The sequence below is a fragment of the Calidris pugnax genome, unplaced genomic scaffold, assembly GCF_001431845.1.
Source record: "Calidris pugnax isolate Ruff unplaced genomic scaffold, ASM143184v1 scaffold44, whole genome shotgun sequence".
NCBI lineage: Eukaryota > Metazoa > Chordata > Aves > Charadriiformes > Scolopacidae > Calidris > Calidris pugnax.
The window spans coordinates 7,073,500-7,096,840 of record NW_015094506.1 but is presented as its reverse complement, the minus strand read 5'-3'; the positions used below and the strand labels follow the sequence as shown (position 1 = coordinate 7,096,840).

General features: G+C 44.1%; 5 protein-coding genes across 6 annotated transcripts in view; 2 read left to right on the top strand and 3 right to left on the bottom strand.

Moving 5' to 3' along the window:
- The window catches only part of LOC106901049 (histone H1.10-like), a 135,129-nt gene that overhangs the window by 53,499 nt on the left and 58,289 nt on the right, over positions 1-23,341 (top strand). The gene's annotated exons all lie outside the window — the stretch shown is intronic.
- LOC106901051 (histone H1.10-like) overlaps positions 1-23,341 on the bottom strand; it is a 29,793-nt gene that overhangs the window by 5,394 nt on the left and 1,058 nt on the right. The window lies entirely within an intron of this gene.
- LOC106901079 overlaps positions 8,988-23,341 on the top strand; it is a 22,569-nt gene continuing 8,215 nt past the window's right edge. The window contains 3 exon segments of the mRNA XM_014963414.1: positions 8,988-9,359; positions 10,833-11,169; positions 14,777-14,781. Of these exon segments, the coding sequence (XP_014818900.1) occupies positions 9,001-9,359; positions 10,833-11,169; positions 14,777-14,781 (701 nt within the window). The 5' untranslated portion in view covers positions 8,988-9,000.
- Positions 13,759-16,549, bottom strand: LOC106901055 (histone H3). Of its 2 annotated transcripts, XM_014963390.1 has the most exons (3): positions 15,996-16,549; positions 15,785-15,840; positions 13,759-13,924 (listed from the first exon to the last, which is right to left on the bottom strand). In XM_014963390.1, the coding sequence occupies exon 1, from the start codon at positions 16,524-16,526 to the stop codon at positions 16,116-16,118; it is 411 nt and encodes a 136-aa protein (XP_014818876.1). In that variant the 5' UTR covers positions 16,527-16,549; the 3' UTR covers positions 13,759-13,924; positions 15,785-15,840; positions 15,996-16,115. The 2 variants fall into 2 exon arrangements, with proteins under 2 accessions (XP_014818876.1, XP_014818875.1); XM_014963389.1 differs by having other exon boundaries at positions 13,759-15,840.
- LOC106901074 (histone H4) lies at positions 17,659-18,499 on the bottom strand. The gene has a single exon (XM_014963410.1). The coding sequence runs from the start codon at positions 18,478-18,480 to the stop codon at positions 18,169-18,171; it is 312 nt and encodes a 103-aa protein (XP_014818896.1). The 5' UTR covers positions 18,481-18,499; the 3' UTR covers positions 17,659-18,168.

Genomic DNA, 23,341 nt, shown 5'->3' with positions numbered 1-23,341 from the left:
CCCGTTGCCTTCTGTCCTGGCCAGTACTGAGGAGACTCTGTTTCTATCTCCTTTTTTTCCCCCCATCAGGTATCTGAACACATGGATAAGACTTCTCTGATTCTTTTCTTCCAAGTGAACAGTCGCAGCTCTTTCAGCCTCTCCTTATATGAGAGATTTTCCAGTTCCTTAATTATCTTTGTGGCCCCCCTGCTGGTCTAACTCCACTGATATTCATGTCTCTGTTGCACTGGGGAGCCCAGAACTGAACACAGCACAAGTGGGTCTCACCAGAGCTGATTGGAAGGAAACAATAATTTCCCTCAGGACTATTTTGCAAATAATACTTGTCCAGGTTAAGTTTTGAAACCTGTGTACAGATCGACCCTGAAAGACACCCTAATCATTTTTAAAATTTTGGTATTTAATTTAAGGTAGCTTCAAAAAACATTGTTATCTCTCACACAGTCCTTAGTTTCAAGGCTTGTCAAGACCAGTTTGAGGAACCCTGATTTGGCTCAGAGATCCTATAGTCCATGACTTTAGGACTTGATAAGGCTAGTTGGAGTCTCAGCAAAACTGCCACTTTAAAAAAAAAATCCCTACATTCTGAAGTGATCGAAAGACTCTCCTGCCTGCCATAACTGTTAAATAGTTGTTAACAAGCAAAACCAGGGCTGTGCATTTTAATGAATCAACCCCAAATCTCCTTGCCTGTCCAGAAACTGACAGGCTAAAGAATCAAAATATCCCTTTCAGCTTCTGAAAGCCTGTGGATCAGAGATCCTTTTGTAACCAAGTTTTACTTCTCACAACCCATCTCCGGGACTGAGAATTATCATTAGTAGTAAGTAGTATTATTAAATATAGGAATCTCAGTTATGAGGAGGATTTCTTCTACTGAATTATGTAGACTATAAATTTTGTATTGTTTTTAGTTGAAAAAAAAAAAAAAGAGAAAGCAGGTGAATAAAGAAAGACAAAGAAATGTTAGGGTCCCACATGCAAAAGCATGAAAAAGTAACCCTGTCTGTAACTCTCACTGAGTGTCTGGAAAAAAATGAAACGTGGTATGTATGTCACATGCTGTCGTTTCTCCCAGGCACCCAACACAGACAAATGACAATTCATTTTTTTTTGTGAGTCAGATTGCAAATACTGATTCGGTCAGAACTGGAAATTGAAACTAGGCCATCAATGTAGAAAATCTACATTCTACCCCTTCCGTGGAACTCAGGATGCACATGTTACTAGATGTCATTTCCTAAGCTGTCAAAGGTAGTTCCAGTTCTTCATGCTGAGTGAAAGGGAAATAGGATGCTAAAAGCTTATCTGTGATAGTACGCAGCAGACCAGCCCATGCAGCCATTCTGTTACTCTTAAGGTATCTGAAGAATATGGGTAAGAACTAAGCACGTGATAAGGCATCCTGGGTTACAGATTTAGACATCGCTCAGGTTTACAGGCTCAGTACACCCCGAGGAAGGAATACATCATTTATATTGAGTTGTACTAATTACCAGCTCAGCCGAACTCAAGGAAGATATGAATAAAACCAAGAATTTACAGTACTCAAGACAAACATTTGTTTGTAAGACATAAGGGAAGAAATTAAAACCACATTTAACTGACTTGCTCCAAAATTAACATTAGAAAGTGTCTCAATAGAAGACATAATGTTTCCCAAGAGCTGGCTGATACACTGCAGGTTTTACCTCTCTTTCATTTTATTTCATTTTAGAAAAATATTAGAAGTAAAACTAATAATCAGGGAAACTTGGTCTAGCACAACCACCTGTCCTCAGGGTAGAAAGTTATATTTAAATGTTTATGATTGTCAACTACGAAATTAAAATGCTGTGACAAACTGAGTTCTGCAAGGATCGGTCTTAGGCCCGATATAACATCATGTGTGATTGGGGTTACAGTCTACAGAGCATGTATAGAAGTGCAATGGGTACCACAAGCAAAGAAATACTAGAATGATGGAGGACAGTTTATGTATTGAAAAATGCCTGATAAGTTGGAGACACTGTCTTCAAAAATATGTGGGATACTTTACCTGGAAAGAAATTTATAAACCTTGGACAGTAGCAGTTGATTAGGGCCTGGTAGATCTGGGTCTTCAGGTTACAATTATAGTTGACAATGAATCAAAACCAGTATGTTAGTAGGTGTTAGGAAAGGAACACAATGACAATATCTACAAGACAGATGAAGAAGATCTTACTCTGTAGTCAGGAACAGTATAGTCTCACTGGGAGTTTTAGGCCTAGTTTTTAGTACTGAATTTCAGGTAATGAGAAGTGAACAATAAGGAAATACACAGAAGAGTGACACAGTAATTGTCAGAGAGGTCTGCTCCCTTAATGGGAAGGCACACACTGTTGGAGTTCCCTGACTCAAAGAGAAGGCCAAAAATCTGAAGTTTCTTCTCAAACACTTAAAATGTGAAGAGGAAAGAATTCCTCTTTCCTCAGTACACATTGTAGGAAATACAAGAACTAATGTTCTTTGCTGCAGCAAGTTAGCAGTAAGAAAATAATTTCCAATAGGGACTAAAGTGACACACTAGAAAACGTAACTTGGGAAGATAGTGGGGTCTCTAAGAATCAGTGAGACTGAGCAACCAGCATAAATAAAGTGTTCCGTTGACTCCTGATGATGGGTGGAGAGCAACACAAATTGCTGATATCTAGGTCCTGGTAGTTATCACAGAACTATAGATTAGAGAGAATCTCTGCAGGCAGGGGAGGAGGGCAGAGTGCAATAAACACGTATTTAGTAAGGCTTTTGGAACCAGCTGAGATAGCATTCTAATTTCCTATCTGAAGGAGTATGGGCAGAATCAACAGGCTGTTAGATATTTGAAAATTGATTGTAGAATGGGGTCAAAGGGCTGTAGTTAACAAATTAGTGACTTCAGACACTTAGTAGAGAAAAGAACTCCCCAGGGCTGAATGAATACTTGATATTAATTGGTGTTCTCAGTAAAACCTGGATGATAAGAGACAATGTACCCTTAACATGCATGGATGATACTAAGTTAAGGAGGGTAGACAGAGCTAAAAGTAAGACACCCCATTAAAAGTGACTTTAGTAAACTTGAGGTATAGGCCAAAAGAAATCTTGTGCAGTTTGTCAGAGGGGTGCAAACTTCTGCACATGAAGCAGAACAGCTACTTGCATGGGCCAGGAAATGACTGATCTGACCTGGATGGAACCTGGGGGTGGTGGTGGCTTTCTCAGCTGCTGGGTCCTTAAAGGCAAGTCTGCTGCTGTGTCCAAAGCCTAAGCATAAATAAAATCCTGTAAGCAGTTGGGGTTTCCAACTGAAGTATTTGGTTTTCCAACCAAGTATTCCTGTAACAAAGACAAAGCACAGCAGTAGAGTCTGGAGAAACCGACACAATGCACGTCACCATTTTCCAGACTTGGCTTCCTCCAGAAACACAGCCCAGGACAAAATTCAGTACATTCCTGCAGCGGTGGCCACAGCAGATTCATTACTTGGAAAACCATGCCCCAGAGAGACTGTTTGGACAGGGCAGTACCTCAGCTGCTGTTAAGTACTTACAACTCTGTAAGAGTTGGCAGAGTTCGATGGGAAAACTCACTGCCCAGTGCAGCTCTGCGGGAGCCTGGGCAAGGAGAGGAGTGATCAGTCTCGGCTGTGCAGGAAATGGCTTACAACGATTTCGGGATACATCTTTCTAGCTTAATCAATGATCAATGTGTTATTAGACCTGTGCTGCTTTAAATGCCGGTCAAGAAAACAGAATAAGGGTTTAAGAGAAGCAGCCAAGTGTCAGCTGTGGTCGCGGAGTAGCTGGTTTGCTGTTTGCTCTCCCTTACCCGAATGCAGGAGCAGATTTGCACGGTGTGTGCTACAGAGCTCTGAACTCCATGGAGCACCCGGTTCTGGGTAAAACGCCTGGAGTGCCTTGGGTGGAGTTGGAGAGGTCTGATTGGGCTTGATTCTTCATTGTCCTCCCAGGAGAAGCACAGAGCATAGGGAGGAAAAAAATATGGGCAAAGGGGTGTCCCTGCCTGCAGTTCCAGGTTATTGACCCTGTCCCTTCTCTCCCATGTCCTAAAACAGCTTCACGTGAGGAACTGACCCTATTGCTATCTTCCCAAGACCTCAAACCTGGTCTTGGAGTTCCTCCAGCCTTTCTTCACAGATCTGAAGAGCTACAGCAGCTATTCAGTGAGCCTGCCCACGATGAGTGAGCAGACAGGCTGTGCATGGGGGGAGCTGCCAGGCTGCAATCAGAAGCCATGAGTAGATGTTTCCTAAAAATTTGATGATGGGGAAAAGAGGGACCTACATATCTTAGCAAACCTGCAGGCTGTGCATGGGGTGCTGGGGATGAGGCCCATGTAAGCCTTGTCCTTCCAAGGCAGAGTGGTGAGACACATCACACTCACTACTCCAGAGTAGTACTAGGCCGACCATGGACAACAGTCCTGGTAGGTTGTTGTGTGAGAGAAACACCCCAGAAAGCGTATTTTTTTGCAATTCTAACAAACAGTGATGCTTTGAAAGGAACCCTGAAACATCTGGCCTGGTGAGGGGGAGGTGTGAGCGGTGGCCACGTGAGTTGCTTGGGTGTTGGTGCCTGCCAAGCACAACATTCCTTCGGAAGCGCGTGTGCCATGTCCCTTCCTGCGATCCACCGCTGGGGAGACTAATCCTGTGATGTCGTTTTCCATGAGGAAACGGCATCCAGCTCCTGCTGGTTTGCAGAGCAGTGACTCAGGCAACGTGCACTCGCCCTCGCCCGCAGCTGGCATGGCGCAGGGAACGTGAGACAGTGTCTAGAAGATTTTGCCCCCGAATGGGTCATCTTCTGATCTGTAAGAAGCTGCTCTTTGTGCATGGCAAACCACATCCTCAAAGGCCAGCCCAGGCTGCTGGGGCACGACAGAGGAGTTTTCTTGATTTATCATTCCTTGTGTAGTTTCTGAACTTGGCAGCAAGAAGGTGGTTAGAAACAGTCCAACCTCTTGTATCTCTGTCTGACAGGAGCCTTTAAAACAAAAGATGAAAATGGAGGTCCCCACCTCTGATTGTCTCAGCTGATGGGGAAGAGAAAGGGAGAGATGTTATCAATCATTAAACTAAATTCATTATTGCAGTCCCCCCAAATCTTATCATACTTATCAAATAGATAGTCATGATCAACACACTGGGAATCTGATTGCTTTAACATTTAAATATTTAAACATTTGGTGACATTGTTTGCTAGTTTTACTTAAGCAACATAAACCACTTTTGCAACTATGCTACTGCCAGGAGATTCCTTCCAAATGGCAAATCCACACATGCAAATGTTGACTTGGCCCTCAGTCTCAAGAGAAAAGCTTTCTGTGCTTAAGATATTTCTTACCAAAAATCATGTGGTCTACTCAATCTCAGGAAGCACAGCTTTGTATTGTGGCTTACATGCTGGACTGAAGCGGGGGGAATGTGGGCATGGGGATACAGAAAACCACTGGAGTAGATTAAAAGCCCAAATTGTGCCAAACAAGTCAGATCTTGTGCAGTTTACAGCCTTACCCACTTGTAGAGACAGGTCCAAGTCGATCCCATGTCCATGCTGTCAGAGTTGAACACCCCCCAACCAGGTTCTTTTACGTATTATGCACGAGGACAGTTTAATGTTTAATATCAAATTTCCTTATTGAGCATATTTGGCATTATACAGGATTTTGATGTAGTGGAGGGATACACAGCAGTGTACTGAAACCCCATCACAAGCATAATATAACATTTGCCACATACAGTTGAATCCCAGTGCAAACGTGGTTGTCGTTACTGGTCTCTACATGCTCATTGTCACGATGCTGGGCCTCCCCCGTTGCTGGGAAGGAATATGTTGGTTGAAACCATTTCAAGCCCATTGCTCCTTCAAACTTTTTTTTATTTGTTGTCCCAGTTTTATGCTTTCTGTTGGGCTGAGCCACATCTAGGCTGTTCCCCTTGCCTCTCATGCTGGTCTGGCTTGCTCAGTTATTTGTTAATTGTCTGAGGGAACCCGATGATTCACTGGTGCAGCTGTCTTATCTAAAACCATGGTAACCCTCCGGTCTCCCTGGTGTTGAGATAAGAGCAGCCTTCTTTACCGTACACTATTCCTCAAGCTTATTGTCTTTTTACCCTTCTCCTCCGATCTCTCCTCCACTGGGGGGGTTTGTTGGTCTGCCAAAAGTGCTCATTGCAAGGAAACAATTTGTTTCTTTCCCCCAGCAAGTCTAGATGAAATCTGCTGTGTTTTCAGCACAGCAGATGACAGGAGCAGGATAACAGTGCAGAGCAGGGGGCTGTACAACCTGTCTCATTCACAAAGGACAGATCGCAATTCAATTTTTCCTTTGAAAGTGACAGAGAATATTTTGAACAGGGAATGATGCACCAGCTGCCAGTGAGTGGAAAGCACAAGGAATATGAAAACCTGTCCAATACTCATACAAAATTCAAAACTACTAGTTTGAAAAATATTAATACCTTTCCAGAAGTTTATTCATATATAGTCTCAGAATACAAGGCCCAGCAGTAAATTTTTTGGCTAATACTGATCTAAAACTTGAAGCCTGAAGTTCTATTAGCATTTCTTCCATTACGTTCTTTAAAATCAGGATTAAATTAATAACTGTGTATTCTAATTACCCTGAGGTTGTTGATAGAGGCACAATACCCTACAAGAGCCCTATCTTATTGTGTTACACTTTAAACAGATATGAAAAAAACATAATCTATTGAGATGGTAATTGTACCTAGATGATGCAAAACCAGAATATAAGCAAGACATCTGAAAACTTACAAATGGAAACCAAAAGCTGAGTCTTAAAATTATGGGGATAGATAGCAAGTGTTCTCAGTACATCAAAAGCTTTGTCATTTGCCTCTGTCTCACTGAATTAAATCTGCCTTGATTGCACCTTGTTGTGAATCTGCCCTTAGCCTACAGTCCAGTGTTCCAACTGAACAAAAATGTAAGTGTTCTTGTTTGAGCACTGTCACTAGTAAGTATGGGCAGGGGTTGTGGAGCAGAGAGAGAGGGGGATTGAAATTTTGTGTTCTGCCTGTAGTGAGACATTAGTAACTGAAGAAAAGAAAGCCAGGTATAATTAAAAAACTCCAAAACTATTCTGAAATCCTTCCTTAGGATTTAGGATCTCTATTTACAGCAGAAAAGGGTTGAGTTTCTTTACTGCTTTGTGACCTGTCAGTGCTGTATAAGCAAAAACTGTAGCAAGCATAATAAATTTTTAAAGCCCCTCTATCATACTCAGTTCCTCCCAGGCAGAGAAAGGAGGTATCCTCAGGACTGTACCAAATCTAGGGAGACTCCCCGTTATACCTATCCATTCATTCCTCTTCAGCTTTGTGACAGGAAGCACCGTTGCTACAGCCTGTGTAAAAGCTGTGCAGGCCTCTCCAGGTGATGGGTAGGACCTGACAGTGTTCTGTGAGGGTTGCTTCCGATTGGAAGAGGAGAAAAAGATCATTCCCATGTTATTAATGTACTCCTTTTCTGAAGTAAGGCAGATTAGCTAGGGAGAAGAAAAATTTCATCTAAATCCTATTTGTTATCCTCTTCCCAAAAACAAAACAAAACAACCCAACAAAAACCCCAAAACACAACCCCAAAAAGACAGAGATTTGATCATGAAAACATCTAGGGACAGTATTAGAAACAATATTTGAGAAATTAGGATAATGAGTTCCCCTATTAAGCTTTTAATATGACCATAGAGAGCAAAACACTCCTTTAGTTTTATGATGGAATTACTAATTAAATAGACTTAGGGAAGCTACACCTTTCCATTTTAGTTGAACAACAGAGAGAAACTACTTATTGTATGATATACATATCACAGTTTGAAATTTGCTTGCATTTCCTACATAAAGGACAGAAGAAAATCAAATTAGAAACTTTTTTTTTTTGCTTTTCAGAAAAAAATGAAGCGATTTTTCATGTGTTAGTCTAGCAGTTATTCCAGCTGCTAGATGGAAGATGTTCTTATACTGTGACATTTGTAACATCCTTAGGCAAGAATTGCACCTTACTTTCACAAATACCAATTCAGAATCTGATCTGTTTCCAGTATACATTTAATATGGGTTCCAGTACATCCAGTATACATTTAGACCCATAAAACAACAGCTAAAAATTGAAAAGCATGATCTCCAGTACAAGAGGAAGGTGATTTTCTTACTGATTAGGATAGCAAAATTTAAATCTATAGTACACTAAAGGATATTTTGTGAAAAATAAGGATAAATTCCCCACAGCAGTAAATCCAAACGAGCAAAATTAGTAAAATGCATTATCTAATATAAAGCTAATAAAATAAAACAGATTCTATTCCACTTTTTGTTAATATGTGCTTACAGACTCAAAATTGCTTATATGAAAATCAGGAGAGAGTATCAAACTTCTCATTTAAGAAAGGGAAGGTGGAAAGCAAAATGCAAACCAAATACATTAGAAATCCTGCCAGCACAGATTAAGTGTGAAAAATTCCCTCGAACCAGTACAAGATTTGAAAACATTAAAACTTCTGAAGAAAAGTGTCTAGAACTTTGAATACAAATAAAATAAAACCGTTAACGAACAGCAGCATGAAAATTATGATAATTTTAAGCCGTTCAAGCGAATCACGGACACTGCAAGAAAATAAACTGCAAGCACGTCTGCACAGCAAGTGGGTTACACAAACCCAACCATGGGGGGGCGGGGGAAGCGTTCCGATTGTTACGGCCGTGTACGTCGCGAGAATTTTTTGTCAGAGGGGTGTCATTTATTTCTTTACTTTGCAGACTGTGCAGCCCGGATAGACAGGCGGCGGCAGGCAATGGTCCGCCGCGCGCTGTGACGGGAGAGGGGAAAAACGGCGGGAACCCCGCCCCTCCTGGCGGCAGTCCCCAATCAGGTCGGCTCCCAATATATAAAAAGCCGGGCCCGGCCGCCTCTAGCGCAGATCTCGGCACAGCAGCGGCAGAGAGCGGTCATGTCTGGCAGAGGCAAGGGCGGGAAGGGGCTGGGCAAGGGGGGCGCCAAGCGCCACCGCAAGGTGCTGCGCGACAACATCCAGGGCATCACCAAGCCGGCCATCCGCCGCCTGGCTCGGCGCGGCGGCGTCAAGCGCATCTCGGGGCTGATCTACGAGGAGACGCGCGGCGTCCTCAAGGTCTTCCTGGAGAACGTCATCCGCGACGCCGTCACCTACACCGAGCACGCCAAGAGGAAGACGGTGACGGCCATGGACGTGGTCTACGCCCTCAAGCGACAGGGACGCACCCTCTACGGCTTCGGCGGCTAAAGCCTTGATCGCCCGCCCCCTGGACTATCCATCTCGAGAACCCAAAGGCTCTTCTAAGAGCCACCCACTGAGCCTGGAAAAGAGCTGTGTTGCTTCAAAGCTGGTAAAAGGAAAGTAAAACGCGCTTTAATTTTGTTATTAATCGTGTATTTTCATTAAATCATTCAGTAGACGATTAAGCGCTTAATATGTTAGGAAATGCCCTAGTTAAATAGATAAGGGAACGTATAAAGCTATTGATTTCGGTGTTAGCGTAATTGGGATCTAATGAGTAAAGGACTACTCTCACTCCTAAACACCCAGACTTTATGCTCCTGTTTCGAGCTGTTGAGCTGGCCCGGCTCAGAGAGAGCGATAAGCATCGTGCTACAGGCATCTCTCGTTGGCCTGTTTTTCACTAATTTGAGTAAACAGTACCAGAAGGGGATAATATGCGTTTGTATTTAACTTCTGTCAATCCCTGCAGCTCTCCACCCGTGGAAATGAACGGATTTCCAGGATGGGAGGTATCACAGCTAGTCGCCCCCTGAACCCTCACCTCATCTAATTATTATATTATTATTATTTTAATGAGCTATCCATTATTATTTGCATCCGCTGTGTTAAAGCTCAGACGCTGCTGCTTTCATTTCAGGGCTGCTGAAGCTGGAGCTGTTCCCCTTATCCGGAGTCAGTTCTGTCTTTGCCCAAAAGCCCTTCTTTACTCGGGCTCTATGGAAAACTTTCCTGGCCAGGAAAATACAGCAGAAATATGTAGTGGGGGAAAATGGAAAGCGTATGAACTACAAAGCCTGTATTTCAGCAAACTACAGGCTGGGAATACTACTTATAGTGTTTTCAACTCGTCTGAATTTCTTTCACGATATCTTGAATTGGAGCATTTTCACATGCGATTAATCTAAGTCTGAAAGCATTTACTGTATTACTCTACCAGCTGCGATATTATTTTCTACTATTTACTATTAAAGTTACACTATGGAAAAAACAAACAAAACCAACAAAAACCCACAATAAAAAAGAAAACCAATAAAAACACCCTAATGCAATACACCACCACCACCCCCCCAAAAAAACCCCTCATAACACCCGAGCGCTAAAATACGGTTATAAAGACTGTTTTTGAGAAAAACTTGTAAAACAATTATTTGTTAAAGCTCAGGTCTGGTTAAATTAGACCAAAAGACGCATGAATGTTGTACGCGTTCAGGACATTGCAAATTGCAATCATTCGTTTCCCTTTTAAACAATTTTACACAAAGGCTTTTAATTTCAAGGCAAGCTATAAAATTTGTTGTAATAAAAGAAAACAAGGGCGGCGAATGCAAAACGCGGGGGGGGGAAGCGCCGTTGGAGAAAAGGCGCGCGTTCCAGGCGGGCTTTTCGAATTCAAAAGCACCCAATAGCAACGCGGCGCTGCTGCCAGCCAATCAGGGGGGAGAACATGCTATAAAAGCCGCCGCTGCTGCCGGGCGCTGCCATTCCAGCGCAGCGCTTCCAGGAGAGCACTCGGGTTCCCTCAGAGCGATGGCGCGCACGAAGCAGACGGCGCGTAAGTCGACGGGCGGGAAGGCGCCCCGCAAGCAGCTGGCCACCAAGGCGGCCCGCAAGAGCGCGCCGGCCACGGGCGGCGTGAAGAAGCCGCACCGCTACCGGCCCGGCACGGTGGCGCTGCGCGAGATCCGGCGCTACCAGAAGTCGACGGAGCTGCTGATCCGCAAACTGCCCTTCCAGCGCCTGGTGCGCGAGATCGCGCAGGACTTCAAGACCGACCTGCGCTTCCAGAGCTCGGCCGTCATGGCGCTGCAGGAGGCCAGCGAGGCCTACCTGGTGGGGCTCTTCGAGGACACCAACCTCTGCGCCATCCACGCCAAGCGCGTCACCATCATGCCCAAGGACATCCAGCTGGCCCGACGCATCCGCGGCGAGCGCGCCTGAGGCTCCTGCTGCAGGTCCTCCCTCGGCCACCCTTCATCCCCGCACCCTAAAGGCTCTTTTAAGAGCCACCACATTGCATAATAGGGCTGTGACACTCTTTTTTTGATACTTGGGTAAAATAATTCTGAAGTTTCTATAAGGTAGTATAATGTTTGACTGTTTCATAACTAGCAAAAATCTCGTTATTTGTTTAGTTTCCTTCCCACCCTCCCCAGCTCTCTGCTCAGTTGATTTCTCTTGATACTGTTGTCAAGAGGCCTTTGCAATCAGATACCACAATTTGAATGAAAACATGTTTTTAGGCCTTCCTAAGCAACCCTCGAAAACTTTAGGGGTTTTAGCAGTCTTTTATATGCTTTTATAGGGAGGGGCTTGGAAGTACTTAATCGATTATGCAGGAATAATAACTTCACACATCAGAAAAAGGAGTACCTCACATAAGGGAAATGAAAAGTACTTTTTATTTAACACTCATGGTAAGAGCTGTAATCTTAAAAAAACCCGAAAACAACCACCACCTTAAAGCCTATAATAATAATTTTCCTTTCCCAACAGTTGATATTTCCAGTAAATATTTTATTTTGTAACTGGTTTATAGACTGCTGCATGTTTTCACTTTTAAGAAATGTGGAAGGCATAACCTGATTTAGTTTTAGATGATAAGCTTCAAACAGCTTTTTATTAGAGAAAAAAATATCTAAATATACTTTATCATTAATCTTACTGAATATACTCTAAAAATCCTAACGCTGGATTGGATCTGAGAGCTCTACATTTCTATGTATGAAATAAATAAAGCAAAAGTTCTAAGGGGATAAGCCTAATGCAAGGGATAAAAATAGAAAATTCAATAAATTAGTCTAATTATCTTTTATATTCTCAATTTTCTGTTTGCTATGAATTTGAGAAAGCCTGAAGCAGAAGATGAAGGCGAACGTGGAAAAAACAAAGAGAACCTTGTGTATGTTCCCGGTAAGTCCATCTTCCCATTTTCCAAATCCATGGGGAGTGCTGGCACAAAGGAAAGTTTTTGTGGATTTTGTTTGGGACTAAAGCAGGTGGGGAAAGGGAGCAGCTGTCAAACCGGGGCAGCTTTGTAACCGGTGAGAGCCCTGTAGGAAACATGCTTCTACGGTTTGGAGAACTGGAGAGAGGAGCATTTTGTGTTTGATGATAAAAAGGAAGTGGAGTCAGTAGAGGAATACACATGGGGATCAGAAGGTCATTTACGAGACTTTAGTTGATTCAGTTAAGTTTTGTTTTCAGGAAATCACAGTTGGCCTTTCATCCATTTCAGTTTCTTGCTTGACTGTGTGAAGTCTTGCAGACTCTTGCTGTTTTAACGTTTCAGAGAAGTCTATGCATTTCTATATAGTCATGTAAAAACCCAAACCCATTCCTTTGGTTTTTGCTTCTGTGTTGTCACAGCATCTTTACACTGCCCTTCCTATCCGAGTCTGGCCTGTTCTATACGCTTCTGTAACTGTTACCAGCCATATCTGTCTGAAGTGAAAATTCAGGTATTTGAGTGTATCTGAGGAATCCTGCAAGAAGTTTCATTGGGTGCGTTTCAGGAAGACTACACAGGAGGCAAAACACCGCAGGTACAAGAAATAATCATAGCATAATGATATAGGTATGGATACACACTTACATATGCTCATCCTTCACTCACAAATTTTAATTTCTCTTGGCACCCACCCACCTCTGTCTCTTTCCTAGTCCCTTCTACCCCAGCACCACCCAACTTTATCCATCTGGCTTTATTTTTTGAGATTCCAACAATACAATATGGTAGATGAAATGAAGGAAGCTACTTCACAGTTGGCCTTGACAATCGTTGTAGGGCTCTAAACTATTCTATTTTATTCATCTCTGTACATCACCACTTGCATAGTAAGGGGTGACAATTTTATGCAGTAGAAATTAGAAGTGCTCCTGCTGGAATAGCACAGAGACTTTGCCTATAAATTTAATTTAAAATGAATTATATTATTATAATTTTAAAATTAACTATATATTATAATTTTAAAAGTAACTGTGTGTTTGGTTAAATTGTAAGACTTCAGTAGGCTCCATACTGATTCTAATTGTTGTTCCAGGTTGGCAGGGTCTGATTAACTGGACTGAAAGTTTGTAGCAAGGCCCCACTTCAAGATTAGCAAAAGTTAAAAAGTTAAAGCCTCAGAATTGTTAGAATTGTAAATTAAGAGTAAGGTCACAGGGTGAACAAACCCAACCACACTCGGTGCACACCCAGGCTCTATAAGGAGCCCCCACTGATCAGGCTGAGGAATGTGTTCTCAAAAGTGGGTGAGGAAATTATTCATCATCATTGATAAGTACTCAATATCTTGTCTGTGTTACCAGGTCATGTATCAGTGCCATCTAGTAAGATTGCTAAAAAGGCCTAGGTAGGATCTTACTGCAACTGCATCACCAATGTGATAGTTGTTAGAAATAGGACTGAGGTTTTTTGTGGTTTCCTTTTTTATTATTTTTATTTTTTTCTTTCTTTCTGGTTAACATTAACTATGCTGCAGGACAACAACAGTAGAAGCAAGGACAGAGGTTATGCTTTTGTCATCAGACTTCTAAGAGAACATAGAACTTCTATTGGAAGGTGTTCTTCACTCCCAAGGCTTGAAGTGCAAAGTATTCTCACGTCGTGCTGCCTCTAAAAGCAATGCAGAAGTCTCAGTTATGTTATAGCATAAAACTTCAATTTCCAAGCCTGCCAGTATTTTTTCTCTGTATCACTTGAGTGTTGCGACGGAGGGAAGACATGAGCACTCAATATGAGTGACCAGCAAGCTTCGTTTATTTAGACACACTACCATTCTTTTATGCACACTCATAATTAGCTCATACATATTGCAAAATGAGAGCTCATTATTGGTTAGTTCTAAAAAGACAGTTCCACCCGAAATTCCTTTCTTACAGTTACATGTTTACCTTATCACAGACATTCTGTTGTTGGACCACAGCTGCCTTCAAGGCCAGAAGAACAACTTCAAGGCCTTGCAGTTATTGGGAGCTAGATAAGCTGAATACGGTGCTTATTAAGCTCTTGCTGGGCTAGCTGACCCTTCTCAGCTAGCCAGTCTCCCACACTTGAGTTTCTTTTATTCATTACACATACCAAAAAATGTTTAATTTACATACAAATACATAAATAGAAGTGAAATCTGTATTAAAAATAAAATAACAAAAAAGTATACATTCTGTTCGAAAGAAATGAAATAAAAAAATAGATTAGCTCCACTGTTCACTGCAGACTGCACAGCCATTCCATTCATCACTTGGTAACATTGCACCTCTCCACTTCCATTGCAACCTGGTTTCAATCTAGTGCCATGAAGATCAGCAGACTTGTTGAGGGACTTTATGTGGGAGGAAAAAAATGAAGGAAAAAAAAAGAGAAGAGGAAAGAACCCCCCAAACAAACCTTAATCTTGGCTGATTGCTACACTTGGCAAGTATTTGCACCTTTTTTTTTTTTTCTCATTCATGATGCTGTCTCTGACAGATTGTGTCCCCAATGCAGCAAGGATGGCTAAGAGAAAGCACACAAATGAGGTTCAGAACCTTCTAATGACAAGAGGTGACCCCTCTGCCTTCTAATGGCTCCCCTCAGTGCTACCCAGTACATCCCAAGCACCAACCATGAGCTTTGGCAGCTGGGAAGATCTTTCCCAATATAACGGGAGAAAAAACAACTACTTTCTCATAGGAATCTGAGACCTAATTTTTAACTTTGCCCCCTTCTTTTTTTAGGCTCATTTTTTTGTCACTCCTGCGTGCTTGTCTCAGTAATGATTCGAGCAAAGGACGTTTGAAAGGTACATGAATACATAGAATTATATCCTGGCAGTATCTTCTGAAGAATCCTAGAAATCTGACTGCAGAAAGCTAACAAATTTAACATATTTTCTGATCGCTTGTCAGAAAACTTGTGCTCAATCTCTGGGGAAGTACAAGTTCAGAGACAAATACATTACATTATACAGTACACTCAATATTGGAAGAATACACAAATTTCCAACCCAAGATTATAATACAACTCTTAACAGAAATACAGGAACACCCCACTTAGAAAATAAGTAAATCAGTAACTAGACAAAATTTTTCCACGTTTTTTTAATTATCAATAGTAACAAATCTGATAGTTATTGCTGTGTACCATACATTCCAATCACAGTTTCTCGGCCATTTTAAGTAGGTTTCTCTGCTGTGAGAAAGAAGCCCCCAGCACCCAGTCTCATCAGCGTGGTCATCCATCTTTTTTTGAGACAAACACTGTTGCTCCCGGCATTAATAAATGCTGGAGCAAGGGGACAGCCCCCTTTAGAAGGCCTCCTTGGCCAGGTTCGACAGCAGGAGTTCCAGCGAGCTGCAGGAAGTGTCTGCTCTTGCCTAGACCCAACCAGCCAGGAGGGTTAAAGGTGCAGAATTCCTCAGCCCGAGCCCGTCCGGGGCAGAGCCACGTCCCACCCACGGTCCCCTTCACAAGCCCTTCCCCCTCGATCCCTTCTACCTCAAAGCAGGTTCGAGTTCTGGGCAATCACAGCGACGGACAAACCTCCATTCTGCCTGCGGGGTTTAGAAAAGACGAGGTTATAGCAGTCTATGTAGCAAAATATGAAAGAAATAAAATAACAATGCTAAAATTAAGAGCTGGGGCATAAAATTAAATGCTAGAGTCTACGAAAAAACTTAAGGAAACATTAGCTACTTCTACAGCATACCCGCTTATAAGGCGTTACAGCTCCTTTTATTGTTGATGTAGTGGCTCTTAAAAGAGCCTTTGGGTCTGTGTGGGCTGCCTCGGTGTGTGCTGGAGCCAGGGAGGGGCAGCGTCGGGAGCCTCAGGCGCGCTCGCCGCGGATGCGTCGGGCCAGCTGGATGTCCTTGGGCATGATGGTGACGCGCTTGGCGTGGATGGCGCAGAGGTTGGTGTCCTCGAAGAGCCCCACCAGGTAGGCCTCGCTGGCCTCCTGCAGCGCCATGACGGCCGAGCTCTGGAAGCGCAGGTCGGTCTTGAAGTCCTGCGCGATCTCGCGCACCAGGCGCTGGAAGGGCAGTTTGCGGATCAGCAGCTCCGTCGACTTCTGGTAGCGCCGGATCTCGCGCAGCGCCACCGTGCCGGGCCGGTAGCGGTGCGGCTTCTTCACGCCGCCCGTGGCCGGCGCGCTCTTGCGGGCCGCCTTGGTGGCCAGCTGCTTGCGGGGCGCCTTCCCGCCCGTCGACTTACGCGCCGTCTGCTTCGTGCGCGCCATCGCCAACCAGACACAGAACTCCCTTGGCCACACCGAACACTGCGCTGAGGGCTTCTCAGCGCCGGTATTTATAGAGCTGTCTCGCCTCTGATTGGCTGGCAGCAACGAGTCCTCATTGGCTACCTCGGAAATCTCTGCCAGGACCCAAGCAACAGCCGCATCTGCCGCCTCCCGTGCCCCCGCCCCCGTCTCCCATCCCCGCTCCCAGCCGCGGCTCCCTCGGGGCGAGTCCGAGGCCTGTGGGGGGTCTGGGGGCTGTATTTCAGACACAGCTCTCGCATCCCTTCTGCTTCTCCGGGTTTCCCTCTCCGTTAGGCTCCTGACATTAAAAACCTTTTGAAGGCTCAAATTCAGGTGCTGTTCTTAAATCTGCAAATTGTTTTAATTGACTTTTTTTTAATGGGATGATTGGAAAAGCAAAAATGTTCCTTCGATGCCGAACAGAGCTCCCTGTAGGTATCAGGCGATCTTTCCTTTGTGGCTTTGGAGATAATGTGTTTTTTACTTCGAAACACAGAGGCAGACGCTTAAGAAATCCTATAATGCAAGTTTGTAGCTGTTAACAAGGGTGTAACAAGCTGTACCAATACAGATGCATGTTTCAATCTATTTTTCTCATGTTATTTTCTTATCACCAGGAAAATTGACATGAGATTAGTACCTCCAAGAAAAGTCAAGACTTTGAGAATACTTTAAAAATGAACTTGTGAAATGACATATAAAGAAATGTGGAAATACTGTCTTAATTAATTAGCCCCTACTCGTTAAGGCTGTGAGAAAACCAGGAGTCACCGCAAATATTTATTGATCTCCGTTGTCTTTAAGTGGTCAATGACTAGCGGTAATTCAATATAAACCTGAAAAACTGTTTTTTCAACTTTTTCTTCCAGTGATGAAGGCAAGAATACAGCAATAACTTAGTAGGGCTTCTCGGAGAGAATGCAGAATTGCGAGAATGAGAACCTTTGCATAAGACTCCTATATCCCTGGCAGGGACATAATTTCCTGTCATGGTGTGTCATGTTTCCCCATCCTCCCCCCAAAATACATACTCTAGAAAACGGTGTTAGATTTACCAAGACTGCTTTGAAAAATAAAATTAAAAAAAAAACGACAAGGAACTAAGAACAGGTTATAATAAAGAAAAATATTTATTTAGAAACATTTGAAAGAAAAAGCTTATCTCAGACTTTGATATTTTCTCTTCGTTTCCCTTTCTTCCTTACAGTAAATTAACAACTCAGTAAAATGAAATTTTTTTTTCAAACGGTGAATATTCTAGGTAATGTTTAAATCGGCAAAGGTTGTAAAAATATGCAAAAGAAAGCATTGCTTTGATTACAAAGGGCACTTAATCATCTTTAGCGAAGTACAAGGTTTGCAAGGGAGTTTAATTACACAAATGAAAAATAGTCTCTTTCACACGACTTCTCTATTAACAATCAAATTCAAACATCGGCCCGCACTTATTTTAACGAAATATATAGTGCCAATTTCAGTAAACTTTGGAAATTAGATAGAAGTTTCAAATATGCTTTCAGGGAAAATGTCACAGCTCCTTAGAAGGAAAAAGTGGGCGGCTCTTAAAAGAGCCTTTGGGTTCTCGAGATGGATAGTCCGGGGGTGGCAGGCGATCAAGGCTTTAGCCGCCGAAGCCGTAGAGGGTGCGTCCCTGTCGCTTGAGGGCGTAGACCACGTCCATGGCCGTCACCGTCTTCCTCTTGGCGTGCTCGGTGTAGGTGACGGCGTCGCGGATGACGTTCTCCAGGAAGACCTTGAGGACGCCGCGCGTCTCCTCGTAGATCAGCCCCGAGATGCGCTTGACGCCGCCGCGCCGAGCCAGGCGGCGGATGGCCGGCTTGGTGATGCCCTGGATGTTGTCGCGCAGCACCTTGCGGTGGCGCTTGGCGCCCCCCTTGCCCAGCCCCTTCCCGCCCTTGCCTCTGCCAGACATGCTGCCGCTGGAACCGGGGAGTAGAGTGTGGTGAGGGTGGGTCGGAGCGTGGCTTTTTATATATTGGGAGCCGACCTGATTGGGGACTGCCGCCAGGAGGGGCGGGGCTTGGGGCTCGTTCCCGCCACAGCTCCCCTCTTTCCCCGTGGCCCGCCCCGCTCTAGCGCAAAAATGCAAGTTTCTGTTCCCGCGGCACAAGCGGTTCCGTGTTGCTGCCCTTCTCCCGCACTTTCGGGCCTTCAGATACCAAAGTCATTGGGCCTTTCGGCGCAATACTTTATACATTTTTAAAAGTCTTTGATACGTCGCGATCTTTAGAATAAAAACCTCCATCACAGAAAGGTATCCCAGTTACATTATCTCCTAAATTACTCTTTCTGTGTCTTACTGTAATAGTTATTTTAAAATATGGATACATGTTACGCATTGCAATTTCACCCGGTTGCATTGATTCTCACGTTTGGCTTCTGTGGTTTAAACCGCTGCTTCTCCTGGTTGTTTTTTAATGGAGCGTCTTGCAGCAAATTCTGTCCAATCATGTTTCTGAGAAATTCTACCCCTCCTTGAATTTCTCTCTCAACTCTGTTTCCCGCCCTTTCGGAAGGTTTTCTCAAGGAGAGTTCAGCTGGAAAGGGACGCTATTTTTTTTAATGTAAACGGATTTTTTTGATGGATATCTACACTGTTTCTGCTCATTTGGTGGGATAGACAATAACATGGCAAATTTTTAGAGAGAATTAAAAATTAAATATGTAAAAAAAGCATGTTTTTTTCCTTCAATTCAGCTCTGGTTCTACCTTCTTTTGGGGAGGAAAAACTTTCTGAGGTTTTTACTGTTTAAAACAAGAAGCAGTATTTAACAAAAGTCATTTGGTAGCTGTCATTTGACCCGAAAATGATCAGAAAAGGTGAAAAAAGTTTCCAGTACTGAGCGTTTGCTGCCCTCTCATGGACGCTGCTTTTCGTGGTTGGTTGGTTGGGGTTTTTTTCCTTTACAAGCTGCGTGGCTGTATATTATGTATCCTTTCATAAACATATAACGTAAAATTTATCAATAATCAGTCTCTATTTTCGCATAGGCCACAGATGCAGATGATACACCTGCCAGCAGAGAAATCACTCTTTCAGTGGGCCCTCACTGGCAGATGAAATTAATGTATTCCACCATGGTGTTCATGCACAATCTTTTTGGTACAGGCCCAAAGAAAACCCAAAAAGAACAAGACAAACACCAAGACTCTGAAGGAGACACCCTAAAGGCTCAAACTGGTAAAAAGTGTCCTGTTCCACAAGGAACTTAACAGTATCCTAGGCTGGGCTATGAAAATAATTCTGGAATACAGTGGGGAAGCCACAGCTCAGTTCATGCTGTTCCCTTTCCTGAGGCCAGTTTGCTCCTTCCAGGGAGGGAAGTTCAGTGCCTGTGACTGGACTGTTGTGGGACATCAGGCCACTATGAGAAACTGGGCACTCTGTAGCCAGCTCTTCTGTCATTCCCAGGAGATTTTGAAAGCAAGGTAGCTGCAGTGGTAAAGACACTTGGTGTAACGTTTGCTACAGGTTTATTGTGCTTTGGGTACACAGAGCAGTCCCCAGGATGTTCCTAACAGTGTAGTTTAGCACTATCTGCTGCAGAGCTCCCTGAACCCCTTCTACCATGATGACCCAGTTCTTCAGTTTGCTCAATTCTTGGGAATCTGACTGTATCACAGATTCCCCAGGAGTTATTACCACTTGCAGACCCCCACCATGAAGTTACTGGACAAACCTGGGCTTTATAAAATGACATCTCCATACCATTCCTGATGAGTTGTCCAGTTCTGGAAAGCTGAGGTTTTGTTTCTGCTTTTTTTTTTTTACTGGATAAAATTAAGTTAGAGCTTCATGCTATAACTCTGATCCATAATTGGTTGTTTCTTCCCAGGAATCTATGACTACATATAATATTTCCCCATGTCTCTTGCTGTCTGAGTCCTTGTCTCCATGCTCTCCTTGGTAAAATGTCAGAATCTGTTAGGAAAACCATTTTTTTAAAATAAGTAGATACATATTCATGTAGTAAATTCATAGCACTGATTTTTAACTCATGACAGAAATTCATGTAATGAAATATAGCAAGGTTGGAGCCAAGCTCCCTCTCTTCTTCCCTCCCATGTGATTCCAAGTCATACATTAAATTTCATCTGGCCTCTTAGGCCTGTCTGATAAAATCAAACTGTAAATGTTACTTGAGAGAAATGCATCGTCTTCTGGAAAGCTGCTGAGATTCACAGAATCATTTGCTTTGGAAGGGATGTTCAAAGATCATCTAGACTACCCCCCTGCTGTGGGTGGGGGCATCTTCCATTTGATCAAGTAAAAGTCTCATCCAACCTGACTTTGAACACTTACAGGGATGAGGCATCCACAGCTTCTCTGGGCCACCTATTCCAGTGTCCCACCACCTTCCTCATAAAAAAATTCTTCCTTATGTCTAATCCAAATCTACCCTTTTCAGGTTTAAAACTACCGTGCCTCGTCCTGTCACTACAGGCCCTTCTGAAAAGTCTTTTTCTGTCTTTCTTATAATCCTCCTTCATATATTCAGAAGCCATATAAAGAGCAACTTGAGGGTGATACGGGGGCCTGAGAGACATACGGTGATCAGACAGTGTGGCAGTGAGTCAATAATTTAAGATAAGCTATTTCTGAGGGAGGATCAGTCTGAAGTTGTGCTCATCCACCCCCGTAACTGAAATGAGTGGGAATCCACAGGGCTAACAGTGCACAGGCTGAAGGGAAGGAGCAGGAGAAATTATGAGTTAGGGAGACTGACCGATAGGCCAGTGCAATTGGCACTAACATGGCATTAACATGACATTACCCTTGTCCCTGCAAGCTCATTTTCCTCAGGCCGCACTTGCTCTTTGTCACTGCATTCCCCTTTTCCAGCTGGGAAAAACAATCTCCTGTAGGTACCTATGCTATGCTGCCCAGCTCGGCTTTAAAATTAAACAGTAATTTGTGTTTAGATATTAATTTTGTCCCTGTACTTGACAGTATATGCAGTGGAGCCTATGTAGCTGGTTCATTCAGTGTTCCTGCAGACACATACACTTCCTTTCTGTAGCACAGAACAATTTCTACATTATTTGGCAGATATCTCCAGCTAAGGACTATAAAGTCTATTCAGCTGAACCCACAGCTATATACTCCTTGCCCATAAAAGTATTTTAGACTGGTATCATTGTACTTAGGCTGGTGTTCTCCAGCACCACTTGTGTTCAGTGATGTGCTAATCTTCTAAATCTCAGCTACTGCAATGTCTGTGGTGGGTAACTGCTCCAACTGAATTTTCTTACAGAACAGTTATAATAATTTGAGTTTTCCCTCTCACCTCTCCCTGTGCTGTCATTACCCCAACTCATTCCAGAGGTCGAACTGTTTGTTCCCAGGGCATCCTGCTGAGGTCTGCTCAATTAGCCGGGATGTGTGTGATACATTTTTGCCGATGCTACTGCAACTGTTTCGGTTTTGTCCTTTCCAACTCCTCTGTAAAGAAAAAAAGCCTGATTATCACATTTGCTACAGGAGTGTACATGTTGCTTGACCATACCCAGTCAAAACCTACTCCTTTCCGACTAGTTGTAGAGGGATGGAAAATCATAGTTGATCCACTCTCCTCAGTTTCATCCAGTTGGGAGAAACCCTTTGAGACTTAGTGGGTGTGACTCCCAACACCCCTCCCTTATGGTAACTGTAAGAGTCTGATAGGCCCACCTCCATCCCAAACAGGGGCACAGCCATGTCAGCTCAGGCTGTCAGGATGCAGGGATATGCCCTGATAATTTCAGGAACGAAAAAGGTGGGATATGTATGCAGGTTTCTATGTTACATAGGGAAGAGTTCATAAACCTGAGAGAGGACCAAAAAGTCAGATGCACCCTAAGCAGCAATACAGAGGAAAAGTAAGAAGAGTGTTTCAGGAACTGGGCTTAAAAACAGAGGCTCTGTTTTGCATTTCTTTCCCTTTTACCACAGGGATTTAGGATGTGGACAGTGTGTGCAAAACCGCAAATATCCAGTCAAATCCAATCCCACCACTTCTTCTCCAGGCTGCAGGGGACCCCGTTTCTGAGCAATCCCTTCAAATACACGAGGTTAACAGCTGCGGATCTGAGATTAAGCGTCTTTGTTGAGAGCTGAACGGCTAATTCCATTAAATTTCACGTTCTCCTGCCCTCTGGGGAAGAGGACCCCTGCGCCCTCCCCTTCTCCCCGATTTCTTTCCAGCCGCTGGCGCCCCTAACAGCGCTCAGCGTGGCGCGGGGCATCGCTTGAGCGCGGAAAAGTCGAGAGTAAGGTCTAGTGACTGGGAAAAGGCGGCGGCCGCAGGGTTGGGGGCAGGGAGGCTGCGACCCCCGCGGGTTCCTACCGCTCCCGGCGCTGCCTCCGAGCGGCCCCGTTACCCAAACGAGCCCGGCGGCTCCGAGGGGCTCCAGCACCGAAGCGGAGGCGGGGCGGGCAGCAGCGGGGGCGGCTCGAAAGGCCCGTGGCTGTCGGGCACGGCTGGCCCTACGATCCGCAGGGAAGGGATGGAGTCGCAAGGGACAGAGGTGCACTGGGAGTGAAAAAGCCCCTGAGAGGGGAGGAAGCGACCCAGGAAGCTCCTAAACCTCTTCCGCCGAGGAAGCGGCGCGTCTGTTTAACCCGAAAACTGCCGTGCAGCAGGAAAGCCCAAGAGCCGCGGCCAATCTACGAGCAGCGCGGGCTTTTCGAAAGGGGTAGAGCCCCCGGGGGGGGGAGGAGGCGGGAGCGCTCCCGAGCGCGGCTCCGCGTCCCCCGCCCGATCGGAGAGAAGCTACGGGGAGTCGCGGCGCTT

Coding starts and splice junctions, on each gene's coding strand:
- LOC106901055 (XM_014963389.1), bottom strand. CDS start 16,526: ATGGCGCGCACGAAGCAGACGGCGCGTAAGTCGACGGGCGGGAAGGCG.
- LOC106901074 (XM_014963410.1), bottom strand. CDS start 18,480: ATGTCTGGCAGAGGCAAGGGCGGGAAGGGGCTGGGCAAGGGGGGCGCC.